Consider the following 23,729-nt stretch of genomic DNA (forward strand, 5'->3'; position numbering starts at 1 on the left):
ACTTAACCTGAGCTTTCAGGAAGAGCGAGAATTTCAGCCGTTACTGGAGTTTCTAATGGGTGTGTATTGGAGAGGCTCTCCATTTAAACCAAAAATAAGTTTTTCTCTCATCCCCAGGGCCACATTGTTGGCTCAATGTTCACAAATTATACATCAAAACGTAGGTATTTTCTTTGTGATTTCCACAGTGCTTTCATTATTTCTCTATCTCAAACGGTTCTCTCTCCAGATGCATTTGTTTGAGGAGAGTGCAGAATTTTCTCCCATCCCCTCCAATGCATTCAGAGAAAGATTTTCCAAAAGTTCACACATTTTTCCAAACTGGCTGTGGATGAATGGATGATGCTACAGACATGAAAACCTCAGGATGAATCCATGAAAGGCTTCTGATGCTCACGGTGAAAAAAAATGTTTCAGTTTCAGCTCTGGGTTCTTAAAAAACAACATTTCTTCAACCAAACAAACTGAATGAAAAACTGCTGATTCACTGACATGGCTGCTGAGAGCAGCTGGTCTCCATGGCAACACACACACCTGCTGAGAGCAGCTGGTCTCCATGGCAACACACACACCTGCTGAGAGCAGCTGGTCTCCATGGCAACACACACACCTGCTGAGAGCAGCTGGTCTCCATGGCAACACACACACCTGCTGACTCTCTGTCATGGCTGATCTCAGCTCAAAGCTCACAGTAAATAAGGAGTTATACAAACACACACACACACACACACACACACACACACACACACACACACACACAGCAGTGGGCAGCAGCTGGCAGAAGTTGCAGAAAGCTGCTTCCTGGTGTCTGATCCTGATGTGACTCCTAATAAAAGAGCAGAGAGAACGTTCCGCATTCAGACGCCGTTAGCTTCAAACTGGCAGATGATTAAAATATTAATGTTTTATTTATGTGAATAATCAGCAGCATGAGGCCGCTTAGGCCCCGCCCCCCCGGGGGCCCTGGACGGACAGCAGCCCGGACCCCCCTCTGCGGCTTGCTGGGTAATTTGCCTGACAGCAGCAGAAGGCCGGGCAGGTTATTCCAGCCTGTTCACGTGTTCTCATACACACGCACACACACACACACACACACACACACACACACACACACTGCGCCACTCATCTGCATTCAGTTGATAAACTTCCTCAAAATGTAAGAGTGTGAGGCTGCAGGAGAGAGAGAGACGGACGCAGAAGGAGGCGGGGTCACCTGCAGAACACCTGCAGAACAGCTGTAGAACACCTGTAGAACACCTGTAGAACACCTGTAGAACACCTGTAGAACACCTGCAGAACACCTGTAGAACACCTGTAGAACAGCTGTAGAACACCAGCAGAACACCTGTAGAACACCTGTAGAACACCTGCAGAACACCTGTAGAACACCTGTAGAACAGCTGTAGAACACCAGCAGAACACCTGTAGAACACCTGTAGAACACCTGTAGAACAGCTGTAGAACACCAGCAGAACACCTGCAGAACACCTGCAGAACACCAGCAGAGACCCGGTATCATGAGTGGGAAGTCCTGAAAGTCCTGAAGGTCGTGGAGGTCAGGGGTCAAAGGGACGAGCCATGAGAACCGGAACTGTCACTACGCATGTGGACCGGTGAGTCTGAGAGGAGCGGTTAAACGTTAACGCGGTGTGTGTGTGTGTGTGTGTGTGTGTGTGTGTGTGTGTGTGTGTGTGTGTGTGTGTGTGTGTGGGAAAGCGACTTTACTGTTCGTCCTCATTTGGCTGAGTCTGTGTGGATTAGTGTCACCAGCTCGAGGCCAGACCTCAGCCCCCCAGGCCCGCCTGTCACCCAGGGTAAACACAACTCTGTGTGTGTGTGTGTGTGTGTGTGTGTGTGTGTGTGTGTGTGTGTGTGTGTGTGTGTGTGGTTACTTATTAGCGTTGTGAGGACCACGGTCCGTTGCCACACACACACTCAGCCCTCCATCTGCTCATGTTGAAGGTGGGAATCAGTTCATTTAATTAGCAGCTTTGCAGTTATTAATCTCAGTTATTAATCTCATTTTAATCTCATCTCAGGGCCTGAGTGAAGAAGTTCAGACTGATTTTAGCAGAAGAACAAATCAGTACATGAACCTGTATATGTTCACAAAGTTAAAGCAGAACTACGCAACTTTTTTACCTCAATAAATGTTTGTCAGAATCCCTGTGGGGTAAACAGAGAGTTGTCACGGTGACTGGCCGGTCACGTTTAGCATTAGCTGGTGGCCACATGTTTAGCATTAGCTGGTGGCCACATGTTTAGCATTAGCTGGTGGCTACACGTTTAGCATTAGCTGATGGCTACATGTTTAGCTGGTGTTGTCGTCGTGGAAACAGGCTGAGAACAGCTGGTCTGGGGTCAGTTATGGATGGAAACTATCTGCTGATGGGCAACGAAACAACAGCAATTATCTAAAACTGTGGCCTGAACCATGCCAGAGGGGCCTGCCGTCTGGAGCCCTGAGCCGGATCGATCAGGATCCACTGATCAGGATCAGGATCCACTGATCAGGATCAGGATCCACTGATCAGGATCAGGACTGATCGATCAGTCTAGCTGAAGTTTTAATACAATCTGCAGTAGTGAAATCAGTCAGTGTCCTCAGAAGAGATAGAAACAATAACTCTGTGTGTGTGTGTGTGTGTGTGTGTGTGTGTGTGTGTGTGTGTGTGTGTGTGTGTGTGTGTGTGTGTGTGTGTGTGTTTCTTCAGTAATTAGCATCAATGTGACAGGATCGCTGACATTTAGAAAGCTTCCTGTTCTGTCCTTTAGCTCAGCAGCAAACCCCGAATCTCTCCATCTTCCTCCCCCTCTCTCTCTCTTCCTCCCTGTCTCTCTCTTCCTCCCTCTCTCTCTCTCTCTTCCTCCCTGTCTCTCTCTTCCTCCCTGTCTCTCTCTTCCTCCCTCTCTCTCTCTCTCTCTCTTCCTCCCTGTCTCTCTCTTCCCTCCCTCTCTCTCTCTCTTCCTCCCTCTCTCTCTCTCTCTTCCTCCCCACCTCTCTCTCTTCCTCCCCCCCCCTCTCTCTCTCTCTCTCTCTCTCTCATACAGTTAACTCTAAAACAATTAACTCCAAACTCTCCTGATGATATAAGACGATCAGTTATCTCACATTTCTTGCTTCATTCTAATCTCATTAGATGAACTTGGAAATCACACAAGTCACTCTGAACTCGCAGATTTCACCGTTTCGATACGCAGTCGACTGGAAACCCGCCGGTTTAACTCGAAACTCAACCATCAAGTCCAGATGAACTCGGGTTTAGTGTTCCTGTGGATCTCTGGAGCTGAACAGCAAGACTCTCCATTTAGTCTGAACATCTTTTTATAACTAAAAAAATGGAATATAAGAAGAGGCGGGACTATAAGCCCCGCCCCCTCAGACCTGATTGACAGCCCCAGGGACCAATAGCAGAGCTGCGCTTCGAACATCAGAGAACAAACCGGAAAATCGTGCAGCTGCAGCTGATTGGTGGACGAACGTCCCAGGACTATATTTAGACCTTCCACCTCGTCACACTGGCTGTGTGTGTGTGTGTGTGTGTGTGTGTGTGTGTGTGTGTGATGACCACAGTCAAATCTCTCTGACAGGAGATGTTGTCTGGTCTCGTCACACACATTCACACACTCCTGCAGCAGCAGTGTGTCACACGGAGACGCTGAATCCAACACACACTCGTCCACTGGGAGCGTCCAGCGTCCAGCGTCTCGGTCCGACCTGATCTGTCCCCCGGCGGTGGAAGACGGCAACAACCGCCCAGTGTCCACACACTGCCGTCATTTCTACTGTCTCTCTCTCCAGTGTCCCTACTGTCTCCCAGCATGCATTTCATCTGAAGCAGAAGCTTCTGAACCAGCTAACACCTCTTCTGGACTCAGATTCGTCGGTCGAAGAGTTTGACCGTCTCTCCCGTCTCCAGTGTGTCTCCTGTCTCCCAGCATGCACTGGGGCTGCAGTCCCAGGTGGAGGACCGTGGCCCGGCCCCCCCCTCCTGCGTCGGAGTCTCATTTGCACATGAAATAGCGGATCTTCAGATGTCTGAGATCAGACGCTCGGCGCTCTTCATCCTGGAATCCTCCGGCTCTGCCGACTGACACGAGACACCGGACACGGGACCGGAGGGTCCTGAGGGTCCACAGCTTCAGAACCAGTCCGTCCCTCCGGGAACCGGACTCGTCTCAGAGGTCCTCCTGAGTCCAGCAGAGAGCAGAGGCCTTCAGCTCAGAGCAGAAGGGTTCTCAACGGGAGGTTCCACACCGGGAACGTAAAAAAACTGCTCTCCCGGAGCGACAGGCACAAAGACACAAAGACGGCGTCACAGAGAGACGAGACGGCGCCAGGACCCGATGGGTCCGCCAGGACCCGATGGGTCCGCCGAGACCCGATGGGTCCGCCGAGACCCGATGGGTCCGCCGAGACCGGATGGGTCCGCCGGCGCCTCAGAGCGGCGAGAAGACCAAACCAGAGACGACTGGACCAGAACCGAAGACCAAACCATTCAGAGACGTTTCAGTTCTGGAGATGTTTTGGACACACACACACACACACACACCCTCACACACTCACACACACACACGCACACACACACACGCACACACACTCCGGGGCAGCGAGCCTCCATACAGGAGGAGTTCGGTTACAGAGTCAGAATCCTGCAGCCAGAACAAACAGATCCTGTTACAGGATCCTGTTACACACACACACACACACACACACACACACACACACACACACACACACACACACTCTGGAGGCGTGTCCGCTCAGCTTCCTGTCAGGTCAGGAAAATAAAAGCCTGGGCCTTCAGCCTCTCTCTCTGCTCGGCGTTTCTGCCGTTTCCATGGAAACAGACGCTGTTTCCAAAACGCCGCCGTGTAAACAGGAAGGCTTTCTGACAGGGGAGAGGCAGAAGCGGCGTTTCAGTTTCAGGTTCCAGAGACTCATGTTCTTCCTGTTCCAACCGGACGAGTGACGGAGGAGCTCATTTAATCCGGTTCAGCCCCCATCCTCCCAGAAGCCCCTCAGGGTACTGCCCCCCCAGGGTACTGCCCCCCCCCCCCCCCAGGGTACTGCCCCCCCCTCCAGGGTACTAATGTTAATAATAATAAATAAATATTAAAAATAAATAAATAAATAATAAAGCATTGGTTTTATACAGCGTTTTTCTGGACACTCAGACGCTTTACACTGCGTTCTTCATTCTCTCCATACTGGTGGAGCTGAGCTGCTGCTGTAGCCACAGCTGTCCTGGGGGGGGGCAGACTGACGCCATCGGCCCCTCCCACCACCAACCATTCACTCTCACAACTTTCATACTTAGGCAAGGTGGGTGAAGTGTCTTGCCCAAGGACACAACGACAGTTTTACGCCTGCGGGAGCGGGGATCGAACCGCCAACCTTCCGGTTATAAGACTACCTGCTCTACCAACTGAGCTACTCCACCCCCCCAGGGTACTGCCCCCCCCCCCACCCCACCCCCCCAGGGTACTGCCCCCTCCAGTGTTTCTGCGCCCCCCCATATTAAAGCCCCCCCTCCATCAGCAGCTGACGTCACCGATGCTTTGAAGAAGAATATTTACAAGAGAAAAGAGGAAGAGCTGATCTGAGTGTGTGTGTGTGTGTGTGTGTGTGTGTGTGTGTGTGTGTGGGCGTTAATAGCTGAATATGAAGACTGATGTGAGGCTCCCCTCTGCTGAAGCATCTGCTGCGCACACACACACACACACACACACACACACACACACACACACACACACACACACACACACCCCGTGGTTCTGGGCTGATGTCTGGTCTCACGGCGTGTCGGAGCAGCTCAGCATCATTTAACAGCCGGGAGCTGATGGAGCCTCAGCAGGAGAACGTTCCAGCAGGAGAGCATTACAGCGGAACGTTCCAGCAGAACGTTCCAGCAGGACGTTCCAGCAGGACGTTCCAGCAGAACGTTCCAGCAGAACGTTCCAGCAGGACGTTCCAGCAGGACGTTCCAGCAGAACGTTCCAGCAGGACGTTCCAGCAGGACGTTCCAGCGGAACGTTCCAGCAGGACGTTCCAGCAGAACGTTCCAGCAGAACGTTCCAGCAGAACGTTCCAGCAGAACGTTCCAGCAGGACGTTCCAGCAGGACGTTCCAGCGGAACGTTCCAGCAGGACGTTCCAGCAGAACGTTCCAGCAGAACGTTCCAGCAGAACGTTCCAGCCGCAGAACTTCTTCATCCTGGTTCGGTTTTGAGAGAACGTTCTACTGACCGGTGGAACTCCGGCTGTTCTGAGCAGCAGACGTTCTTCAGAGTTTCTGCTGGAGTGAAAATGAATCCCGAGCAGAAGGAACGGTTCTGTTTCGGAGTTCTGCTCAGAACAAAACAGAACCTGAACGGAACCAGAACCGGTCCCGTGAGGCCTTCAGGCGCAGTCGGGAAATGATTGGAAAAGCAGAATAAAAGAAAGGTTGAACCCCGCCGTCAGTCTGGTTCTCCAGAGGAACCTGCTGAGTTCTCATGTCTCCACTGAGAACCGGCGGTTCCTCCGTCCACACTGAGACAAACGTCCAGCTTCGTCTTCCTCCTGAGAATTTGGACTTTTTCCCACTCTGATGTGGGAATTCCGAGGAGGAAGTGGGAATTCTGGGAAAACATCTGGAAGTTTCTGAGACACTGATGAGTTTTCATCAATATGAAAGTCCTGGACAGAAAACAGCTGGACTCCCAGAATCAACAGGAACATTCACTTTCAACGTCTTTCCTGGAATACTCAGATTATGGTCAGAAATACTCAGATTACTCAGAAATAAGTCAAAAAGTCACCATTCTGGCCAAACTGCTTCCTCTTTCCTCTCCTCACTGATCAATCACCATATTTCCAGCAGCTTTTCGGTTTGACCCTGTCGTCACGTTACTCGCGTTACGCTACTGACGTTACGTTACTCACGTTACTTGTGTGGCTCCTTTGAGGCTCGAAACGAATAAATCCCTTAAATCCACGTTTTGGACACACGCGCGCGTGTGCGCGGCTCCTCTCCCCACACTCATACACGTGCGCGCGCACGTCGCTCCGTGCGGACCCTCCGACCTCCTCCGGCTCTGCGCGCGACTGTCAGCGGCTCGCTCACCTCTGTGGCGTGCGGCGGCGGCGGCGCGGGGCGTTCAGGGCGCCTCGGACACGGCGCCATTCACCCAGGTTCTGCTGCAGGTCCCGGACTGTCCCCCTTCAGGTCCCGGACTGTCCCCCTTCAGGTGCCGGACTGCCCCGGACTGTTCCCTCCTTCAGGTCCCGGACTGTCCCGAACTCCCTATGACACAAGAATAAAAACAGGAACTTGAACGCACCGTCTGGTCAGAAGACGTCTTTTTTACCCAGACCATAAATAGAATCATAATAATAATTTAGATCTTCCGAATTTCTCTGCACAGCTCATTACTTAAATTTAGAGCATTATTTTTCACATATTGAGATAAAAGTTTCACCCCCACACCCCTCTTAAAAATCAATAATTCTGAAATCCTCCAGCGCGTGAAGGTCACACACGACGTCTCTTCTTTTCACATTTAAATAACTTCATATATTGTGCTTTTAAAATAATAATAATTTGACACAATAAAACAAAAACATGTCTGGACTAATTCTGTTTATGTGTCAAATGTAAAATAAATGTAAGTTTTAGGTTTTTCCTTTTAATTGAATCATCGCAGGTTCCTTGTTGAGAAAAGTTAAAACATTTAAAACATTAAACTCAAACAAAACTATTTAGAAATAGTTAAATACATCCCCAAATCAAAGCCCAGCTTCAGAAGCATTCACAGCTGAGAAAGACCGGAAAAGACTGCAGCGAATAAATGCTGCAGAAATGAAAATTTTCTGCATTTTTCAGTTCAGCTTTAAGTGTCTCAAAGAGCTTCGAACATCCTTTAAATGATGAGAATGAAAATGTTCAGCCTGTGAAGGAAAACTAATCAATATTCAGTCCTTCTAAACACAGAAAGGTCATTATTAAACGAGCTTCGGGTGATTTGACCTCCAGGACTCGCTTCAGGTTTTGTCCCGCTGTCTTGTCTCGTCTGTCCCCGGAAACCGTTTCCTTCACGCTTTGGTTGATTGGATCAGTGATTATTGATTCACGCATGATTAGAAATAAAAAGAGAGAAGTTTCGCATCAATGTGATAAAAGTTGAGCTCAGAAAAAGTTAAAATGTGAAAAAATGCCTCAGAAGCGGCTCCTTGTTTCTACAGCGACACTGACCTCTGGTGGCCAAACCCTGGAACTACACTGATTTTAACTGTCAAGTACTTTTTTCCAAGTTTTATTTCTCAGGCAGGGACTTTTACTCATATCAATTATAGATAATCAATTCTTTGTTCTTGTATTTATGGATCAATATTTGAACCTTTTTGATCAGTTTTCCTCAAATACTAAAATTTACTGAGACATAAAAATCGTTTTTTTACCTGAAACTCTCCTCCTGAACCACAGAAGAAATCATAAATAATCCAGGTGAAATGCTGAGATCGAGTGGATTCAGAGGTTTTCTCACTGGATCGCATCGTTCACTTGACTGTTTCTGTACTTTATGGATGTTTTTCCTCCAGATGTTTTCTCTGGTTTTGCTGAGACGCAGCAGGAAGAAGTTAAAGAGGAAACAGCAGAAACGCTGCAGAGCGTCTGGAGTTCTGCTGGAAAACGTCTGGAAATACAGGAAAACTTCACTGCTGGAATCCTTAACGGAACGTCTCAGTTCTGAAGAGCTCGATTCAGTCACGCATTAACCAATTAACCGACCAACTAACCGACCAACCAACTAACCGACCATTAAAGTACTGCTACCTGAAGATTTTGATTGGTCTGAACTGCTGCAGTGAGGAATGAAGACAGACTGGATTCGGATTCACACACACACACACACACACTTAGCATCTGGGGGTTGTTGGTTCGATTCCTCCGCCGCCCCTGAACCTGTATGGGTTAATCAGCAAACATCACAGGAATCTGACAGAAACAAATAGTTTTATTTTAAAAATATTCCACTGCTGATACGAGACACTCATCATACTCATATATATTTGCATAAAGTTTAACTCTTAACATGATAATATTTCAAGATCTGATACATTATGGGGGGTCGGTCTGGTGGGGGGTCCAGGGGGGTCCGGGGGGGTGTGGTGGGGGGTCCAGGGGGGTCCGGGGGGGGGCAACACTTTATTGTAGTGTGAAACAGAAAAACCACAGAACAGATACGGACGACCTGATTGGAGGAGGGCGCTGAGGGGGCGGGGCCAGGGTTAGCATCCTGTTAGCATCCTCGCTAACTGCCATTTTGACCTGTAGAACGTCGTTGACCTCGTTCGGTTCCGTACAGCCGTGAGAACGTCTGGAGGGTTCTGAGCTTCGACTCGCGCCACGTTCAGGAAGCTACAACTGAAGTTCTTAAAATTCAGCAGACGGATCGGCCGGAACATTAGAACCAGCAGCCTGGTGCGGATCCTCCAGGTTCTCTGGGAGAACCGTCACGAACCCGTCCGTCCCTTTTTCTGATTTAAAAACATCAAGTCTGACTGAAGGTTCCTGAAGAACCCGTCCTGAAGACGCCTCTGGATCCAGAACCGTCAGGAGAGCGGAGAACGCCTCTGGGGGGGGGGGGTCTCCCAGGGAAACCCTGATCCGTTACCTGTTTTTAAGCTTGTTTTAGCCCCCATGCTAACGGGGGGGGGGGGGGGGGGGGCTGTGACTGTTAGCTTAGCCTCCATGCTCGCCGGCTTCCAGCACGTCCGACCTGGAGGAACTAATGGCAGTGAAGACGGTTTCCTCCTGGAGGACCGGTGGCGTCCAAAACCAATCTGATCCCCGAGACATGCGCCAGAAAGGCCTGGAGTTCCAAAGTTGCTGTGATCCTTCACAGACCAGACAGAGGGGGAACCGTGTAGAACCATGTAGAACCATGTAGAACCATGTAGAACCATGAAGAACCATGAAGAACCATGAAGAACCACCTGGAGAACCGCCGGGGCTCAGACGGGTCAGCAGAGCTTCGCCTGGAGAACCTGTGAAGTTCTGAGCAGCGTGAACATCTGGAACCATGCCAGATGCCTCAGTCTGGAGCTCCTGGGGTGGAGGGGGGGGTGGAGTGGTGGAGGTGTGTCCGGGCGGGCCCTGGGGGGGTGGGGGTGTGTCCGGAGGTCCGGTGGACCCCGCTCAGATCAGGTCTACAGGAGTTCACGGGGACGTCTGTACAGCGGGGGACGGGGGGGGCGTCCCCCGTCCTCACAGAGGCCAGGGCAGGTCGCTGAAGTCCACCGGCCCCCCCAGGCCGGCGTCCGCCTCCAGCAGGGACATGATGACCGCCATGGCCGCCTCGTCGTTACTGGGACTGCTGGAGCCCGGCTCGTCCATGATGTCGATGCTCAGGTGGGAGTTATCACCTGGGGGGGGGGGGGGGGGGGGGGGGCAGACGTCACGTCAGAGCAGGAAGCAGAAGCCTGGCTGGATGAAATGAAGTCGGCCTGTGTTTGGGACTCACTCATGATGGACTGGTTGGAGTACGGGTAGCCGACCGAGTCCGGGCCCGGCAGGATCCCGGTGCTGGGCAGGTCCGGGGTGCCGCCATTCTGGATCTACACACACACACAGACACACACAGACACACACAGACACACACAGACACACCCCTGTGTTTGAGTTCCACTGTGGAACCTGCTGCTGCTGTAACACCACTGCTGACCAGCAGGGGGAGCAGTGAGTCTCACTCAGACTAGAATCCTGGACTCTGGTCTGAAAGGGGGCAGGGGAGTCCTACCTTCTTGCCCCCCGGGGAGCAGGTGTCGGGCGGAGGGGTGCTGGTGATGTTCAGAGGGCTGGAGCCACAGCTGGAGGGGGAGGAGCCTCGGATCCTGAGGACCAGGGACCAGAGCAGCTGGTTAGATCCAGGTTATAGAGCATCTTCCTCCTCTGACTGTTCTAGCATCTTATCCCCACCAGATTCCAAAGCAGCAGTCAGATTGCTTCTCTGTCCATCACGGGGACGGCTGGAGACGCCCTCCAGTCCTCCGTCCTCCGTCCTTACCTCTGGATCTCCATCACTTCGTCTGCGATCATCCGTCCGATCTTCCCGGCTCCGGCTCGAGTCCCTCCGGGGATTCCTGGGACCGTCTGCAGGGCCCGCCTCCCTCCGCCTGTCAATCAACAGCAGGCAGGAGGTCAGGAGGACGGCGAGGGACGGACGGAGGGACAGGAACGTGGACAGGGAGAGAGGCGGAGCAGACTCACCCTCGGAGGTGAGGACGCTGTCCATACTCTGAGGAGACGCAGCGGACTGAGGGTAGTCTGAACCCTCCATCATGGGACACCTGGGGGGACGGGGACTGGTTTAGTGTCTGTGGGGGACGAGAGCGGGGCGGCGGCGGCGGCGGCGGCTACGTACGAGACCACGGTGTTGGTGGACACGATGTACTCCACCTCCTTGGTCCAGGGGTTCATGAAGCTGAACCAGCGGCTCCGCAGCGTGATGAAGGAGCCGTCCTTGATCTTGAACTTGTAACAGTTGGTGTTGATCTTCTCCCTCATCTGCAGGACTGAGGACACGGCGGAGGACAGCCGTCAGAGGGACAGAGGGAGGAGGGACAGAGGGACGGACAGAGGGAGGAGGGACAGAGGGACGGACAGAGGGAGGGAGGAAGCAAGGGAGGAAGGGAGGAAAGAAGGACAGAAGGGAGGGAGGAGGGACAGGTGGACGGACGTCCGTCCCGGTCCCTACCTTGCCGGTGGCACTCTGCCAGGTGTCCGATGTCGTCCTGGTGGAAATACTCGTAGAAGGAGGTTCCCAGCAGCTCCTGGGGGAGGTACGCCAGGATGGCCGTGGCTCTGCGGGGACACGGACGTTGAGGACACGGCGGCGGACGGAGGGACGTCCGGCCGGCGGGGTCGGCGGCTCACCTCTGGTCCACGAAGACGAACTTCCCGTCGATGGCGTGCCGGGACACGTACTCGGTGGGCTTGACCCGGATGTCGGCCAGGCTGGGCTGCGGCACGATGTGCGGGTGCAGCCGGCCGATGGCCACCAGGCAGCTCAGGTTGCAGCCCTCGTTGTCCGGCTCGTTGTCCTCGTCCAGCCCCATCTTGGTGGGCGGCCAGCTCTTCAGGTAGCCGGTGGAGTGGATGGTGCAGAAGCTCTTACGGTCTGCTGTTTATACAGGGGAGGGGGGGGGGGGCGACAGGTTATTATTGGAAACACACAGCGGGGCGTCGTCGGCGTACGGCAGTGTCTTCAGGCCCACTTCCTGCTTGTGTAAGACAGACGCTGTGGAGTGAAGCCAGCTGTGGTTCCTGCTGTAATGAGGACGGGGGGGGGGGGGGGGGGGGGGGGGGGGGGGGGACTCTCTCACTCACCTTTCTTCTTGGAGCAGGTGGACGGGAAGTCTTTGTCCTCCACCTTGACGGACGGCCGGTTGCACTTCATCCTGCAGAAGAAGGAGCGGCGGGCGCCGGAGCAGAGCCGCGACGGGCCGGGCGCGATGTCCGTCTTCACGGGGAGGCCGGCTGCACGCAGGACAGGACGTCACATCAGAGACGTCTCGGAGAGACAGAGGGGACGCTCTCCGACGGAGGACTCACTCTTAGCATCGATGAGACGCTCGCGGGGAGCCGTGTCCGAGGAGGACAGCTGCTCTTTGACCTTCGCTATGTCCTTAGGGTGGAGGTAGTCGAACAGACTCTGGCCAATCAGGTCGTTCTGCGGAGACACGGAGAGACACGGAGACAGACGGAGGCAGACAGCATTAATCTGGAGGACTGAACAACACAGCAGTCCTGAAGTGGTTTATATCAGGGATCCTGGATCAGCGGCCGGTGGACCGGTACCGGTACCGGGCCGGGGCAGAAAACAAAGAGGATTAAAAGCTTTATTCTGAAAATGAGTGTTTACATTTTCATGGTTCTGCATTGCTCACGGCCATTAGTTTGTCTTTATAGCCTGTTTAAAACCCCTTCAGGCCCAGTTTGATCCACATGAAGGCCCTGCTGAGTCCTCGTTAAGGCCCTGCTGAGTCCACGTTAAGACTTGGATTAGGCATTGTGATGGCCGAGTTTAGTCCACGTTAAAGACAGGTGTAGTCCACGTTAAGGCCCGGATTACGCCTTGCTAAGGCCCAGTTTAACCCTCATTAAGGCCCGGTTTAGTTCTCGTTAAAGACTGACTTAGACCTCGTTAAAGACTGACTTAGACCTCGTTAAGGCCCGTCTTAGTCCTCGTTAAGATCCGGTTTAAGCCTCGTTAAGCTCCAGTTTAGGCCTCGTTAAGGCCCATCTTAGTCCTCGTTAAAGTCTGATTTAGGCCTCGTTAAGGTCCAGGTTTAGTCCTTGTTAAGGCCCGGTTTAGGCCTCGTTAAGGCCCAGGTTTAGGCCTCGTTAAGGCCCGGTTTAGGCCTCGTTAAGGCCCAGGTTTAGGCCTCGTTAAGGCCCAGGTTTAGGCCTCGTTAAGGCCCAGGTTTAGGCCTCGTTAAGGCCCAGGTTTAGGCCTCGTTAAGGCCCAGGTTTAGGCCTCGTTAAGGCCCGGTTTAGGCCTCGTTAAGGCCCAGGTTTAGGCCTCGTTAAGGCCCAGGTTTAGGCCTCGTTAAGGCCCAGGTTTAGGCCTCGTTAAGGTGTAGTTTAGGCCTTGTTAAGGCCCAGTTTAGTCCTAAAATCTGGGACCATGTTACAGAAAAAGGTTTGACGGTGGAGCAGGTTACAGATAACCAGGTCAGACCGTCGTTCAGTTTCTAGTCAGTAGCTCTCCCTGTAGCGCCGCTGGAACTTTTTCATCCTCAGGTTTATTTCGTTCCCTCTAAATTTTGATCTGCATTCGTTGATTTTCCAACTTTTTCCCCCAAACTCCCCCTGCCGTCAAATCCATCTGACCTTTGACCTCAGACCGTCTCCACCCACCTGACTGTAGTTGAGAATCTTGTAGACGGATTCAGAGACGAAGAGGATTTTCCCGCGATCGCAGCCGACCACGAACAGGAAGCCGTCTGCGGCCTGAAACCACAAACCCAGCAGTCAGCGTCAGGATTATTCCAGGTCGCGGAATTGCAGGAAGTCGGCGCTCTTATTGTGAAGGGGCACTCACTCGCAGTATCAAGTGTTTGAGCTCGTCGTCTGACAGGAAGGAGGGTTTGTAGTTTGCTTCTGTGTACGGATTCGCTGCACCTGCACGAACGCAAAGAGCAAATCAGAAACCAGGCGGAGAAGCGTGGACACGGCTTCCAGCGGTGACCTCTGACCTCGCAGCGTCTTCATGTGCTGCACCGCCATGCGCAGCACCGTCAGCTTGTCCAGCTTGCGGGACATGGCGTTGCAGGTGGGCACCAGGGACGCCAGCTCGTCGATGAAGCTGTTCATCTTGTCCCGCCGCCGCTTCTCGATCTGACTGTGAGCCTCCCTGCAGCGGGGGAGGACAGGGGGCGGGGCTTATCGTCCAACTCGCCGCTCCGAAAACCTCGTTCTCAAATATGAACACTTCAACAAACGAAGCTCCGAAGTGTGAGAAGAGGAAGAAGAAGGTTACCTGGCATTTTTAATCCGGCCCTGCTGGTCACTGCAAGACAAGACATCAGATCAGTGATGAGAGGGATCAGGGTGGAGGAGGAGGGTGGAGGAGGAGGGTGGAGGAGGGGGAGGAGGGGGGAGGATGGAGGAGGGTGGAGGAGGAGGAGGGTGTCCAGAGCTCTGCAATCAGGGTCTTTTTTTGGTTTACTCTTGTACTCTTGAGCAACATGTTTCTTTCTCCAGCCTCAATCTATCAGCTCCACCCCCGACTGACGGAGGCCGTTTGTATTGATCTGCATATGAAACGTCTGATCTGTCTTCAGGACGATTTATAGGGTCAGGGGTTAAGTGTTCAGGTTAGGGGTCAGGGGTCAGGGACGAACAGAAGTCTCTCACCTGCCCAGTTTGTCCTTATCGGGGTCCATGTCACTGAAAGAGAGCAGCAAACACAGCTTCAGAAGGGCGGTACACACTTCATGGTGTGTGTGTGTGTGTGTGTGTGTGTGTGTGTGAGAGAGCCATCTCATAACTTACTCGAATGAGAATCCATCGATTCTGCAAAGGAAACACAGAAGTAATGACAGAAGGTCAAACTGGTTGTCAAAGTTCACCAGCTAAAGCTAATGCTAACGCTGAAGCTAACGTCCTCCTTCCACTGAGTGACTGAAGCTCATTGATTTACGAATAAAAACTTTAATTCGATTCAGACGGACACTTCATCTCAAACCAATAATCCGAAAACAAAAAGCGGTATTTCTGATCAGGACTGATCTGCTTTCAGACCACGATGTGATTCAAACACAGCAGCCGTTTCAGTGAGGAGGAATCATAACAATCAGGTTCTGGACCCGCCAGCTCGCCGTAGTCTGTCCTGATCCTTAAGAAATCTTCCCATCATGCTGTTCGTAAATAAAACTGAAACAGCGTGTCGAGAAGCTTCAGACTGATGTTTCTCAGAGGACTCGTGAGACGTTTCTCTTAAAAAGTTAGACATCTCTTTCAATACTCAACTTATAGGAATGCATGCTAACTGCTAGCATGCCAATGCGATTTCTCATGTACATTAGCGTGGAGCTAACGCAATGTTACGTTTCCCGGGTATTTTTTGGTTTTTGGCTGAGCTCAGCTGAGGCATGACGGTCATGTTCCAGAGGACACGGTCCCGTCCCGGTCCGGGATTCACAGATTAAACCGACCAGGGCGGAGCGGCGCAGGCGGAGGCTCACTGGTAGTCGGTGGTGCTGCCCTTCCTCTTGCGGGTGTAGTCCATGCCGGGCGTGCTGATGGAGCTGGAGATGAGGTCGGTGGAGCCGGGGGACATGAAGTCGGTCATGGTAGACGAGATGTCCATCCTTTGGTCTGCCATCAGGTCATCTGAGGAGGAGGAGGAGGAGGAGGAGGAGGAGGAGGAAGAGGAGGAGGAGGAAGAGGAGGAGGAGGAGGAGGAGGAGGAGGAGGAGGACAGATCCACCTTTAACCTTTACACTGTCCTGTTTATTTGACCCATTTCAGTCTAAAAGCAGCTGCTGTCCTGCTGTGAATTGCGGTCTGTCTCAACACGTGAACGTCTATTGATCCATTTATCGACTGAAATCAGCCTGAAGTGGAAAATAAAGATCCTTTAAATCCATTTGATCCATTAAAAAGATGTGTGTGAAGAGTCCAGACTCACCACAGATGTTCATCACAGCCTCTGTGTTAAAATCATCTCCTTCCATCCACTCTTCAGCCCTCGCCTGTCAACACACACACACACACACACACACACACACACACACACACACACACACACACACACACACACACACACACACACACGTCATGTAGGTCAGGGATGAGCAAACAGGAAGTCGCAGCGCCGTCGCTCAGGTACTGTTTCCCAGGCAGATGGAGGTCGAGTCCTGTCAGACTCAGCAGATCTGAGAGTCACAGCCCCGCCCCCCCCACCCGTCAACACCCCACCCCTCACCCCCACCCCTCACCCCTCACCCCCCTCATCCTTTATTCAAGCTCCTGATGGCTTCATGTTTGTTACAGGTGACGGAAATGATGGATCAGCTGCCGTTTACCAGTCCTGCTCAGTCTGAGAAGACATCAGGTACCCCAGAGCTAACAGCTAGCAAGAAGACATCAGGTACCACAGAGCTAACAGCTAGCAAGAAGACATCTGGTACCCCAGAGCTAACAGCTAGCGAGAAGACATCAGGTACCACAAAGCTAACAGCTAGCGAGAAGACATCAGGTACCACAGAGCTAACAGCTAGCAAGAAGACATCAGGTACCACAGAGCTAACAGCTAGCAAGAAGACATCAGGTACCACAGAGCTAACAGCTAGCAAGAAGACATCAGGTACCACAGAGCTAACAGCTAGCGAGAAGACATCAGGTACCCCAGAGCTAACAGCTAGCGAGAAGACATCAGGTACCACAGAGCTAACAGCTAGCGAGAAGACATCAGGTACCACAGAGCTAACAGCTAGCAAGAAGACATCTGGCACCCCAGAGCTAACAGCTAGCGAGAAGACATCAGGTACCACAAAGCTAACAGCTAGCGAGAAGACATCAGGTACCACAGAGCTAACAGCTAGCGAGAAGACATCAGGTACCACAGAGCTAACAGCTAGCAAGAAGACATCAGGTACCACAGAGCTAACAGCTAGCGAGAAGACATCAGGTACCACAGAGCTAACAGCTAGCAAGAAGACATCAGGTACCACAGAGCTAACAGCTAGCGAGAAGACATCAGGTACCACAGAGCTAACAGCTAGCGAGAAGACATCAGGTACCACAGAGCTAACAGCTAGCGAGAAGACATCAGGTACCACAGAGCTAACAGCTAGCGAGAAGACATCAGGTACCACAGAGCTAACAGCTAGCGAGAAGACATCAGGTACCACAGAGCTAACAGCTAGCGAGAAGACATCAGGTACCCCAGAGCTAACAGCTAGCGAGAAGACATCAGGTACCACAGAGCTAACAGCTAGCGAGAAGACATCAGGTACCACAGAGCTAACAGCTAGCAAGAAGACATCAGGTACCACAGAGCTAACAGCTAGCAAGAAGACATCAGGTACCACAGAGCTAACAGCTAGCAAGAAGACATCAGGTACCACAGAGCTAACAGCTAGCGAGAAGACATCAGGTACCCCAGAGCTAACAGCTAGCGAGAAGACATCAGGTACCACAGAGCTAACAGCTAGCGAGAAGACATCAGGTACCACAGAGCTAACAGCTAGCAAGAAGACATCTGGCACCCCAGAGCTAACAGCTAGCGAGAAGACATCAGGTACCACAAAGCTAACAGCTAGCGAGAAGACATCAGGTACCACAGAGCTAACAGCTAGCAAGAAGACATCAGGTACCACAGAGCTAACAGCTAGCAAGAAGACATCAGGTACCACAGAGCTAACAGCTAGCGAGAAGACATCAGGTACCACAGAGCTAACAGCTAGCAAGAAGACATCAGGTACCACAGAGCTAACAGCTAGCGAGAAGACATCAGGTACCACAGAGCTAACAGCTAGCGAGAAGACATCAGGTACCACAGAGCTAACAGCTAGCGAGAAGACATCAGGTACCACAGAGCTAACAGCTAGCGAGAAGACATCAGGTACCACAGAGCTAACAGCTAGCAAGAAGACATCAGGTACCACAGAGCTAACAGCTAGCGAGAAGACATCAGGTACCACAGAGCTAACAGCTAGCTACCGAGTCATGAACAGGAGGAAGTCCAGAAAACACAGCAGGACAACACTATGGATATTGACCTGCTGCTGCTAGCAAGGCTAATGTACCATCCTTTATCCTGAGTCTCTGATCTGGTCTGAGAAGATCACATAGCTGCTGCTGCTAGCTGCTAGCTACCTATGCTGGGGCTAACATACCATAATTAATCCAGAGACTGTGATCCGGTCTGAGATCACTGAGCTCTAAGCTGTGCTTCACTTCACCGTTTGAGGCTTTAAAGGCTTCGGGAAGTTTCTGCAAGAGTCTGAATACACACTGCACCACAAAGTGCTAAATGCTAACTGCTAACCAATAGCCTCCAGAATATTGCAGGGACCAGGGAGCCTTGGTAACTGTGACAGTGTCCTGAGCGACTGCACACGCCGGCTGGTTTACCTGGATCGGAAACTGGAGGAGGCCTGGAGCGCGGGCCCAGCGGGATCCGGATCGGTCTGGTTCTCAAGGAAGTCGGATTCAGGCGGAAACAGCAGGACGGGACGACGTGGTCTGAGTGGACCCGATCCTCAGGTGGCCGGTGGGACTCGTCTCTCTCTGCGGAGACACCAACCCTCGGTCACTCCTGGGTCCAACGGTTCACGAGCGGGAGGTTCAACGGCTTTCTGGAGCGTCACACCGGAACGATGCCCGACACGACCAAACGACGCCCGACGCGTCCAAACAACGGCTGAGATGCCGAAACGATGTTTGACATTGGGTCAACCAAAGCAATAAGACCTCCAGGCTCCAACTAGCCTGGGACTGGTTAACCACTGGTTGACTCTACTGGTTACCCACGGGTTAGATTTGGGACTGGGTAACCACGGGTTAGCTCTACTGGTTACTAGGGCCCGACCGATATGGCTTTTTTGAGGCCGATTCCGATATTTGACAGAAAAAAAATTCCGATATCCAATATATCAACCGATTAATTTACAAATTATTTAATGAATAAAATAACTTCAGTTTTGGTCCCGAAACACAACAACAAAAATATGAATTGCAGGCAGAATATATTACTGTTTTACAACACTTTGTCCTTTAGTATTTGTTTAACTTTACACAGAGAAATTTTCAAGTACAAAACATGTCGTCTTTGACAGAGTTGCATTTTGAATATATAATGACCACAAATAGTTGGACACCAATATTACTGCATAACAACACACACAGTGAGATGCTGTTACAGCAAGTGTCACGCTGTAGGAGTTTCTGCCAAAGTAAAACAAAGAAACAAAGAAAAATTCAGCGATCACGGAATCGCGGATTACTTGAGGGTCTAATTGAATGACAAACAATGTAACATATAGACAGACTAACACCGCTCCGAGCGCCCCCGCCGGCGCAAACTCCGACGCTCCGTCGGTTAATCATTCAGGAAAAAACACTCATTCAAACTACTGAATGACTGCATGTGGACAACTTAACAGCGGCAGGAAGGATCCAACATCATCCTCCCAAATGAGGAAGGCCGGTACGGTACGGTACGGTACGGTACGGTACGGTACGGTACGGCGCCGCACGGAAAAGCACACACATCACAGCTGACAGGGAAAACACACACTGCTGGGTGGATGGTTCTCACGTTCGGCGTTCACTGGGAAAACGGGGCACCAACAATAAACATGCACGTCCGCTAGGTAAGGCAAAAGTAATGTTTGCAATGTTTCCTGGTTGTTTCCTGATCTAAGCTGTCTCAGCTTAGATCTGGGACTGGTTAACCTCAGGTTAGCTCTACTGGTTAACCTCAGGTTAGCTCTACTGGTTAACCTCAGGTTAGCTCTACTGGTTAACCACAGGTTAGCTCTACTGGTTAACCACAGGTTAGCTCTACTGGTTAACCACAGGTTAGCTCCAGTTTAGACTCCAGTCAAGGTTCCCTGTCACAGCATCAATAAACCACCATCTTCATATCCTTCCACTCCAGAACCCCGTCGTTCCTCATGTTCCACTGGAGAACATCTGGAGGAACTGAACACACTCCAGGAGGAACCACACACACATCAGATGGAACCAAACACACACAGGAGGAACCACAAACCCACCAGAGGGAACCAGGGATCAGACATGGAGTTTCTTTACGTCCGGCTCTGCGTCAGTTCTCTCGGTTCTCCCTGACCGGTCCAGGTGAGGGTTCTGACTCAGACCGTTGGTTTCTGAAGGTCTTTGGGTTCGAAACACTCCAAGCCCGACGCAGCAGAACCAGCCGCGCTCCCGCCGGGGTCCAGCCGCTGCCGACGTGCCTCTGAGCCAGTGACCCGACTCACCAGACGGAGCGTGTCGGATACGGACGTCTATCAGTGAAGAGGCGACCTTTGCACGGCGTGCACGAGGCGCCGTGCACGAGGCGGCGCCGTGCTCCTCACTCCAGCTGCTCCGGCGCCGCTCTGCTGAATCAGCACAACATGCTGCTGCTATCTGGACCCCGATAAGAACCCCGAGGAGGGAGCTACCCGACCCCAGACCAGAACAAACACGGGCCCGGCTGAGCCATGTCCGTCAGCCGGCGGAACGATTCCGCCATGAGGAGGAGCAGGGGTGTTCAACCTGCGGCTCTGGAGGCAACTGTGGCTCTTCAGCGGCTCCATGAAGCCTCAATGAACATTTAACATATTTTTATATTATTACATGATTTGTCACTCTCAGTTCAAAAGGGATTCAAAAAAGGTTCAAGTCAAATTGGGAAAAATAGCAAAAACCACAAGAAATGGGGAAAAAATGACAGAACAGCTTAAAAAACCTGAAATGTCTCCAATTTCTAACATAAGAAAATGAAATATGGCAGAAAAAAGGCAAACAAAACAATTTAAAAAGAGGTGAAATGGATAAAATTCCAGATCTGTCGACAAAAAAGCTTGGAAAGAACAAAAACTGTTCAAATCGGGAACAAAAACTGGTTTGATATAATAAAATGTTCTCTGTTCTGAACTGGAGTTAAAAATCTTTGATGCTTCATCAGATCTAGTTTGTCTGAAGCTTCCTGAGCTGCTTTCGCCTCAGTTTAAAGGTTAAATGTTCTTTATGGCTCCAGAACTACTGGATTTGAGGAAAGTCGCTGAGATGGTTCTTGTGGTCAGAAAGGCTGCAGAACCCTGAGAAGGAGCAGAGAACCACGTCACTATTCCCAGCAGGAGTCCTTCAAAGTACGGCTGCACGATTAACCGACACCTCATCGAAACTGAGGTTTTAACTACTGCGGTAACCGAACCGTACAGGGCTGAGGTTTGGGATCTAAGAATATTACAGCAATAAGGATTAGTTTTTTTTTTTTACTTTTTATCTGTAGAGGCTGGCGAGTTCTTTTTTTTTCTTTGCAAGTTGAAGTTGTTTTCACAGTGGTGCCTATTTGCGGTTCTGGTTTTTAATTTCGATTTATTTCACATTGAAAACTGTTGTCTAAGTAATTTTCTGTGAACCATGCAAGAAAGACCAGTACTGAATTACAATTTGGACAGCATTGGGTTTTTGATTATTTTGTTATTTCATTAAAACAACGCACTGTTTTTTTCCAAACGTGATGCAGACAGCACGGTGGCGTCTCGCTGCCGCTGCCTGAAGCTTGGTCAATTTAGTTTACATCAGGTTATTTTATGTGTCAGCTTGAGCAAGACCATGTAAAAGTAACAAGAATTTTTTTGGACCATAATTTTAGCTGTTTTCTGCATTTAAAAGAATAAAATGTGAAAATCGCAAATCGAATCGCAATCGCATTATTGGTCAGAAAAATCGCAATTAGGTTTTTTGTCAAAATCGTGCTGCCCTATTTCAAAACATCACGAACCTTCAATTCAAGCATTTCTATGAGAACCCCCACACGGCGGCCGCTGTTAGCTTTCATAGCTAGCTAGCAGGCCAGACTGGGAGGACTTCCTGGACCCAGAGGCTCCATGAGACCATCGTCCATCCAGCAGACAGGGGAACCGGTCTGAACGCCAGGATCCAGGGAAGTCGCCTCATGTTTCACAGCAAGGATTTACAGGCTAGCGCTAAAGCTCAGCTGACAGGAAGTGACAGGAAGTCCCGGGAAGATCTCAGAGGGTTTCATGGTATGTCTGTCCTCCGGTAGTTTATTTCCTGGTCTGTCCTCTGGTAGTTTCCTCTAGTAATCTTTCTATTGATCCGTCCTCTGGTAGCTTATTTCCTGGTTAGTTCTCTGGTAGTTTATTTCCTAGTCTATCCTCTGGTAGTTGATTTTCTGATCTGTCCTCTGGTAGTTTCCTCTAGTAATCTTTCCATTGATCTGTCCTCTGGTAGTTTATTTCCTGGTCTGTCCTCTAGTAGTCTTTCTCCTGGTCTGTCCTCTGGTAGTTTATTTCCTGGTCTGTCCTCTGGTAGTGTTTCTCCTGGTCTGTCCTCTGGGAGTGTCCTCTGGTAGTTTATTTCCTGGTCTGTCCTCTAGTAGTGTTTCTCCTGGTCTGTCCTCTGGGAGTGTCCTCTGGTAGTTTATTTCCTGGTCTGTCCTCTAGTAGTGTTTCTCCTGGTCTGTCCTCTGGGAGTGTCCTCTGGTAGTTGATTTCCTGGTCTGCCCTCTGGTAGTTTCCTCTAATATTTCATTTTCTGATCTGTCGTCTGGTAGTTTCCTCCAGTAATCTTTCCATTGATCTGTCCTCTGGTAGTTGAATTCCTGGTCTGTCCTCTGGTAGTTTCCTCTGGTAGTTGAATTCCTGGTCTGTCGTCTGGTAGTTTCCTCTGGTGGTCCGGATCGTTTTTCCCGCGGCTGTTCAGATGGTCACCAGTCGCCACATTCCCACCATGATGACATTTCATAAAGGAGTCTGGAAGCAGCGCTCAGCTGTTTGGACCAGAGAAGTGCGAGTTCCCCGGCAGGATGGATGCTGTCGAAGAAACTGCTGAATCTCCTCCTCCTCCTCCTCCTCCTCCACCCTCACCTCCACCCCCTCCTCCGCCCCCTCTCAGGCCTGTTTACATTGCTAGCCTGTTAGCATCGCTCTCCGTCCGGGTCACGTTTGGCCACCACAGTCCAGCCCCGGCGGACCGGCTCCCCGCTCAGCCCCGGGGCCGGCGGCGGGGCCTCCGGTCCCGGCGGACGCTCCTACCCCGCGGCCTGACACACACGCGCACACACACACAGGTTTTCTCCCCTCTCCTCCGCCTGGTGGCTAATATTAGCCTCCAGCCGAGGAGCTCTCATCCTCCTCGGCTGCCAAAGCGCACGGACACGGACACAGCGGGGAAACCTCGACGGTCTCCGGTCAGGGTGTCAAACCAGAAGCCGGTGAGGAGGAGTCGGTACTCACAGCAGCTGGAGGGTCGGTGTCTCCATTGAACGTCGGTTTTAACGCCACGGAAACAGAAGAGTGACATAAACCAGTCGGTGACCCACTTTCTCTCCGTCATGCCCGTCGGACCACTAACCTAGTTTCTCAGCCAATCAGCGAAGCGCTACGCTGGTAGCTGCCCCCGCATCCAATCAGGGCAGCGTTCAGCCCGGGGAAAAATGACGGACGTGGTGACGGGCCAATCAGATCCCGAGTCT

At 51.4% G+C, this 23,729-nt stretch overlaps 2 protein-coding genes and 1 long non-coding RNA gene across 7 annotated transcripts in view; 1 reads left to right on the forward strand and 2 right to left on the reverse strand.

Annotated features, from left to right (window-relative positions):
* ppfibp2b (PPFIA binding protein 2b) overlaps nt 1–7,095 on the reverse strand; it is a 156,716-nt gene extending 149,621 nt beyond the window's left edge. For 4 of the 5 annotated variants that reach the window (XM_030096225.1, XM_030096221.1, XM_030096222.1 and 1 more), the window contains exon 1: nt 6,928–7,095. The gene's annotated coding sequence lies outside the window, so the exon portion shown is untranslated. The remainder of the gene's footprint in view (nt 1–6,927) is intronic. The other variant, XM_030096224.1, reaches the window with a different exon arrangement.
* On the forward strand, nt 1,217–16,738 carry LOC115391885 (uncharacterized). The gene is made up of 2 exons (XR_003931792.1): nt 1,217–1,613; nt 16,547–16,738. It is a non-coding gene; the product is annotated as an uncharacterized LOC115391885 (long non-coding RNA).
* Nucleotides 10,253–23,606, reverse strand: LOC115391845 (aryl hydrocarbon receptor nuclear translocator-like protein 1). Its single transcript, XM_030096237.1, has 20 exons — nt 23,491–23,606; nt 18,632–18,787; nt 16,182–16,245; nt 15,736–15,883; nt 15,044–15,064; nt 14,906–14,938; nt 14,529–14,558; nt 14,245–14,402; nt 14,091–14,170; nt 13,907–13,999; nt 12,599–12,716; nt 12,374–12,523; nt 11,921–12,167; nt 11,742–11,848; nt 11,409–11,559; nt 11,255–11,334; nt 11,052–11,160; nt 10,785–10,878; nt 10,509–10,602; nt 10,253–10,410 (listed from the first exon to the last, which is right to left on the reverse strand). The coding sequence occupies exons 3-20, from the start codon at nt 16,225–16,227 to the stop codon at nt 10,253–10,255; spliced, it is 1,917 nt and encodes a 638-aa protein (XP_029952097.1). The 5' UTR covers nt 16,228–16,245; nt 18,632–18,787; nt 23,491–23,606.
* Between the last annotated feature and the right edge of the window lie 123 nt (nt 23,607–23,729).

The sequence above is a fragment of the Salarias fasciatus genome, chromosome 7 (genome assembly GCF_902148845.1).
Source record: "Salarias fasciatus chromosome 7, fSalaFa1.1, whole genome shotgun sequence".
In the NCBI taxonomy this organism is placed as follows: Eukaryota; Metazoa; Chordata; class Actinopteri; order Blenniiformes; family Blenniidae; genus Salarias; species Salarias fasciatus.